We start from the raw sequence: 6,636 nt of genomic DNA, 5'->3' as shown, positions 1-6,636 counted from the left end.
TCTAAAGCTGGAGAAGCGTCAAAGCGTCCCAGCTGCCGTGAGGAGGAGGAGACCTGGCCAGCGACCTGACCCACGGCGTCTGTGGGACAGAAACAGACTCGCTTTTCTGGAGGAGAGAGAGAAATTTATCTTACAAATCCTCCTGAAACATATTAGTTCTCATAAAATTGCAGTGACCACCGTCTTACATGATTTTACACAGGGTGGTGATGAAATCAAATCCACATTTTAAGGCAAGACGAGAAAAATGTAAGCAAACATCACCAGCATCAGAACGCTCTCATCTCAGAACGCTCTCATCTTGCTGAACCGAAACTCAGAGTTTCAGTGACCATGGAGCTGAGCTATCGCTTCCCGCCAGGAGGAGGAAGGCCCACACTGCCCACCGCAGACCTGTGCGCAGTCGCCACGCAGGACACAGTACAGTTCAGAGCTTTGGGTGATCCGTGTCATGGCTCAGTCCTATCACAGTCACGTTCCGCCACACTTCGAGCGCTCACGCTTCCACACTCAGAGGTTCTGCAGCAGATTCGAGCGTGTGTGGAGGGGTCCCCAGACCTCCCAGCGGTTCCGACAGCAGCTGGGTCAGCTCAAGCCAGTCCTGACTCCATCTCCCTGGAGGCAGGGAGACTTAGCCCCAAGAGACTGCCACTTCAGACACCAGCTGGGGTCCTCAGTGGAGCTCGGTCCTGACCCTGTCTCCCTCAGGCTAAGGGCACGGTCCTGCGAGGCTCTCCCCGCCCCCAGCCTCAGGTGGGCACGTGTGGTCCTGACCCACCCACCGGCTGCAGAGCAGAGAGACCCACCCCCACCGCCCACCCCTCCACGGCCCCCTCTGCAGGTCCAGTTACTTTGCCAGAGGAGCTCACAGAATTCAGGAACACTTCACTTGCTAGATTGTAGGTGTTTCTTATATTAATAAAAGGTTGCCTCAGGAACAGGCAGGTGGCAGAGACACAGCGGCAGGTGGGGGGGTCCCAAGCTCCCACACCCTCCCCAGGCCCCTGTCTCTCGCAGTCTGGGCCCCTCCTCTGGGGCTTCCATGGAGGATTCCTCCCTGGTTTGACCGGCTCCTCACTGGCGGCTGGTCCCACCTCCAGCCCCTCCCCTCCCCGAAGGTCAGGGGGCTGGGACTCCGGTTCTGAGCTCTGGTCACATGATGGCTCCCCTGGCAGCCGGCGCCTCCTCCTCTTGGGTAAGGCTTCCCAGAGTCACCTTATCTGCAGGATGAAAATCACCTTCATCCCGCTCACCAAAGGGAATTCCAAGGGTTTAAGGAGCTCTGTGCCAGGAACCGCAGACGAAAACCAAGTGTGTGTCTTACTAATAAATCACACTGTCACAGATACTGACACTGACGATGTACCACAAGCCCACTTGGCATTCATCTTTTTAACACCCTGCCAACCTCCATGCCAGGGCGTGGCCTTTGGGGCAGGGCCAGGGGACAGGCTCTCAGTGACCCCAGGTCTCCTCCTTTGCCAGCCTCTCCACAACATGAAGTCAGCCAGACCTGTGAGGCTATTTTTAGCGGTGGCTCCGTCACCTCAATCCTTCAGGTTCAGGGCCCTGAAGCGTCTTCCCGGCGGCTGCTCCTTCCACAGCTCCTCAGGTCGGGTCCTGGGAGCTGGACCATCTCTCCTGATACCCCACCTGGAGGAGGAACCCACAGTTCAGCCACACCTGAGTCCCTGTTATTGCTGGCAGGTAAGTCCTCCTGCTTGGGAATCGGCCCGTGGGATGGAGAAGATACCCTGCCTGCCTGCCCTGGGAAGCCTTCTGGCTTCCTGAGAATTTTACATGTGATAAATTATACATGTGATATGAATTGAATACCAAAGCCAGATAACCCATGGAGCGATCACCTCTCAGCTGGACCCTGAGTGACCAGAGGGTGGTCCTGCATTTGCTCAGCTGGTGTCCACAGAGCTGGCCGGGTGGAGAGAGTGGTCGGATCCGCCTCTGCCTCTCCAGGCGTGGCCTTGGGCAGGTGCAGTGACTCTTTCCGAGTTTCTTCATCACCTCACAGGTGGGTCCTGGGGGTCAGCGGTGACGTCCAGAAAGCACACACCATGCCATCTGCACCCCTGCAGCCGGCCCGTGGGACCTTCATGGATTCCCAGGAGGGCTCTCTGCCGGAGGGAGCCACCTACCCACCTGGCCTGAAGGTCCAGGGCACCAGTCCTCACTTAGGGTTGGGCAAGATGGGAGCTGTGCAGGGCCTGGGCTGGGGGTACTCTGAGGCCCCCAGAGTCCCGACAGGACAGGGCTGAGCTCCGAAGGCCCACGGCTGCCACCCTGCACTGTCCTACCGGGATTTCTGGGACCACCTCCCAGATACGCTCATCGCCAGGTCTTTTCTGGGGATGGGAACCTGAGGATGAACCCACAGAGTCCCCTGGGGAATTCACCGTACAAGAGGCAAAAATATCCTCCTTAATATAGCACACGGACGCGGCCAAGATGCCTCCGAGGAGCGAGGAAGGCCAAAGAAGACGGCCTGACACTCCCGGGGGCCGGCCGAGCCATAAGGAGGTGGGGCAGCCTGCGCTCTGGGGGTCCGCTGAACTGCAGGGCAGGTGGGCTTCCCGTGGGAGGAGGTCCGAAATCCCAGTCCCTGAGGGGTCACTCCAGGGCCGGGCTGCACCCTTCCCCTCCCTGCAGAGGGTACCCACACTCTGGCTCCACCCTGAGCATGCTCCCAGGAAATCCTGCAGGTGAGCAGTGCCTGAGACCGCCCCCTGAGGCGGGGGACGTCTCTCATCCTTCCTCCCACCTTGGCCAGAACAGGCCAACGGTCAAAAGACAGTTTTGAGTCCATTAGGGAAAACTGAACCGCTGGGTGTTGTCAACTTTGTCAGTATGATGCTGGTTTTATGGGAATGTCTGAGAAATCTGGCCTTATCCACTAAAGACTTAAGTATGTACAGGTGATGCTGGGAAAGATGGAAGGCCGGAGAAGGGGACGACAGAGGGTGAGATGGCTGGATGGCATCACCGACTCAATGGACATGAGTTTGGGTAAACTCCAGGAGTTGGTGATGGACAGGGAGGCCTGGCGTGCTGCGGCCCACGGGTCGCAGAGTCGGACACGCCTGAGCGACTGGATTGAACTGATGTACAGGTGTAACACGTCCGCTGGATGCTTTAAAATGACTGCAGGAGGGAAAACAAAAATGTGTGCGGGGGCGGGATTCAGGGGGAAAAAAGGCGCGGCGCAGCGCACGCCCGGGCCGCCCGAGCGCTTCCGGGACGAGCCGGCGGGGGCTTGCGTGCCCTTACGCCCCTCCCCCGGGCCGACCGGCTCCCCGCGTCCACCCCGGCAGAGCCCCTCCCCACCCCCGCGCTGGGCGGGTCTCGGCGCCAGAGTCGGAGGACCCGGCGTCACCGCCCGAGGAGGGAGCAGCCGCTCTGAGGCGCGATCCTCCCCCTGCCCCCACCCGAGTCCAGGTCCGCGCGGCCTGCGGGGCGAGGGCGGCACCAGACCAGAGGGACCCTGGACTGGGGCGAGGGGCGGGGACTCAGGTCCGGGGGCGGGGACTCTCGTCCTGGGCGTGGCGTGGCGGGGGCGGGGACTCAGGTCCGGGGGCAGGGACTCTGGTCCTGGGCGTGGCGTGGCGGGGGCGGGGATTCAGGTCCGGGGCGGGACTCCGATCCGGGGGCGGGGCTCTGGGTCCCGGGCGGGCTGGGGTGGACTGTCGCCGTCCCGCCTTCTTGGTGGCCCCGCGGCCGCGCTGCTCCTCCCGCCGAGCCGCTTCCCGCCGCCGCCGAGGGCGTCCGGTGAGTGCGGTGCTCCGCCCGCTGAGTCCGGGGAGGGCAGCGGGCAGCAGGCGGGTCCAGGCCCGGGGAGGATGGAGCAGCGCGCGCGCGGAAGTGGCAGGGCTGGGGGCTGCAGGTTCGGTCCGCGGGGCCCGGCCGGGAGAGGGGAGCACCCCACGGCTCGGAGCGGGGGAGGGGCGCTGTCGCTCAGGCCGCTCTGAGACCCGCTCCCCTCCCCCGCCGCGGATCCGAAAGCACCCGGGTGGGCCCGGCGCCGCCGGCCTTTAAGGGCCCCCAGGCGCTTCGCTGAGGCTGCAATAAACGGCGCTGGCCTGAAACCGCAGAGTCTCCGAGAGCTTGTGCCGAGTGCGGGCAGGCCACGCGTCCTGCGATGCAGGTCATCTTATTCCCTTACCTCTTCGCCACCCTGCGGAGGCACAGAAATGTGACTCTTCCGAGGACACGCTTGTGTGGGGAGGAGGAGCTGGGATTCCGGGCCCGGGTTCCAGGGCTCCCTGAAGCAGAGGCCTGCAGGGTGGAAGGCAGTCACTGGGTCCAGTATCTCGCTCCCAGTGAGTGGTCAGGAGTGGCCCAGCCCCCCCAGCTGTGGACGAGCACCAGTGAGTGACCCGGTCCCAGACCTGGGGGAGCTAAGGGCAGGGCATGGAGGTGTGGGCGCTGGTGGGGAGCAGGTGTTTCAGAGAGGGGCTCGGGGTTTGGGGAGGCTGGGGGCGTTCTGCTTCTTGACCTTAATTCATAAGTGATTCATACATACTTTCTGCTGAGATGTAAAATCACCAAAAATCCGCCCTTTGAAATGTCCAGTCCAGGAGGACAGAAAGCCCCTGTCCACACAGAGACTTGCCCCAGAATGTTCAGGGCCGCATTAGCCCTAACAGCCGGAACGAGGGGCTAAGCAATTTGTGATCCAGCCACACGATCGGGATGTTACTTAGCCTTAAAAAGAATGGCGTATAAAAAAGGAATGGCGTGCTGACTCATATCAACATGGAACACCCTTGAAAATGCTACCCTAGGTGGCATCTTCCTGTAGTTTTGTTCTGCATTTTCCAAACAGCTAGTGCTGAGCATCTTTCACTGTGCTTGCTTATGGCTGTTGTATAATCTTCTTTGGGGAATTCAACTCCTGTGCCAGAGTTAAGTTGGGTTTATTGCTGAGTTGTGCTCTTTTTATATTCTGGAAATCAGACCCTAATCAGATATATGATTGGCAAATATCCTGTCTCATTTTGCAAGTGGTCTTTTCGCTTTCTTGATAGAGTTCTCTGAAATATCAAACTTTGACATTTTGATGAAGCCCCATTCAACTTAATTATTATTTGGTTTCTTGTACTTTAAATATCACATCTAAGAAACCAGAACCTAATCCAATGTCCCTGTGTTTTCTTCTGTTTCATGGTTTTAGCTCTTAGGTTAGCTCTCTGACCCATTCTGAGTTAGTTTTTGTGTATGAGCTGAGGTAAGGATCCAGGTTCATTCCTATGCATGTGGTGTCTCAGCACCGTGGGGCTGTTGACGAGACTTTTGTTTGCACATTGAATAGCGCCGCCTCCTTGTTGAAAATCAGCTGACCGTAGGTGTGTGGCTTTATCCATGATTCTCAATTGTGTTTCATTGACCTGTATTTCTAGTCTTACCCCACTGTTATGTGGCCTTGTTCACTCTAGTTCATAGTTCAGTCTTGAACTCCTCAAGTGTGTTCTCTAACTTTGAACATTTTCCTCCAAGGCTGTTTAGGGTTCAGGGTCCATTGCCTTTCCACATGAAGTCTGGGATCGTCATGTCATTTTCACTAAAATAGGCCAAACTTTAACAGGGATTCTCCTAAATCTGTAGATCAGTTGAAAAATATTGCCCTCTTAGCAATATTAAGTCTTCCAACCTGTAAACATGGAATATCTTTCCATTTGCTGGATTTGTAACATTTTCCTTCAACAGTGTTTTCCAGTTTCCAGGGTCAGAGTTTTACACATCTTTTGTGAAATGTATTCTTAAGTAGTTTATGCTTTTTGATGCTATTTCAGGGGCAACTGTTTTAATTTTTGGATTTGTATAGAAATAAAACAACTTTTTTGTATCGATTTTGTATCCTACGACCATAATGTACTTGTTTTTTAGTTGTAATAGTTGTGTGTGTATACATATGTGTTCATGTATGTGTGCATGTGTATACATATTCCTCAGGATTTTCTATGTGCAGCATATGCCATTTTTACATGGAGGTAGTTATACTACTTCCTTTTCAACCTGCACGCTTGATATTCACTACTGAAGTTATCTGATCTTGGAATTTGCTTTATGAGAGTATTTTCATGACTAATTCAGCCTTCTGTTATAGGTCTTCTACATTAAAAATTTTTTTTGAGTTAGTCAATATGTTTTTAGGAATTTGTGCATTTCATCTAGGTTTTCTAATCTGTCAGCATACCTACAATTCCCTCATAATTATTTAAAAATTTTAAGTTTGGAAGTAGTGTTATCTCCTAAATACCTGAGTCTTCTTTTTTCTTGGTCAGCTACAGGCTTGTCGATTTACTCATTCTCTCTGAAGACCCAGCCTTTGCATTTGTCGCTTGTGTTCCCAGGTTGAGGCTGTCAGGGCCCGGCTGAGCTCCTGTGGCCACAATGGAGACCCGACAGCGGAGGCCGGAGGAGCTGGGGCTGCTGCAGGCCCTCGGCGCAGGGAGCGGCCTCGAGAGCCCGAGGGCGGTCCCCACGCCCCCGGGGCCCGAGCTCAGCAGGGAGACTGCCTGGTCCATTGGCACGCAGGTGACCCTGCCCTTCGTGTTTGCAGGCCTGGGGCTGTCTGGAGCAGGCATCCTTCTGCAGTATTTCCAGGTAGGAGGGGACAAACGG

The 6,636-nt window shown here is 56.1% G+C and overlaps 1 protein-coding gene across 5 annotated transcripts in view; it reads left to right on the top strand.

Annotated features, from left to right (window-relative positions):
- The first annotated feature begins 1,573 nt into the window (after positions 1-1,573).
- The window catches only part of SLC41A3 (solute carrier family 41 member 3), a 28,439-nt gene continuing 23,376 nt past the window's right edge, over positions 1,574-6,636 (top strand). The window contains exons 1-2 of one of the 5 annotated variants that reach the window (XM_065934061.1): positions 1,574-1,707; positions 6,366-6,618. In XM_065934061.1, the coding sequence (XP_065790133.1) occupies positions 6,406-6,618 (213 nt within the window). In that variant the 5' untranslated portion in view covers positions 1,574-1,707; positions 6,366-6,405. Of the gene's footprint in view, positions 1,708-3,678; positions 3,781-3,829; positions 3,896-6,365; positions 6,619-6,636 lie in introns of those variants that run through there. The other 4 variants (XM_065934064.1, XM_065934060.1, XM_065934063.1 and 1 more) reach the window with 4 other exon arrangements.

This window comes from Muntiacus reevesi, chromosome 4 (genome assembly GCF_963930625.1).
Source record: "Muntiacus reevesi chromosome 4, mMunRee1.1, whole genome shotgun sequence".
Lineage (NCBI taxonomy): Eukaryota > Metazoa > Chordata > Mammalia > Artiodactyla > Cervidae > Muntiacus > Muntiacus reevesi.
This window is presented reverse-complemented; position numbering and strand designations above follow the sequence as displayed.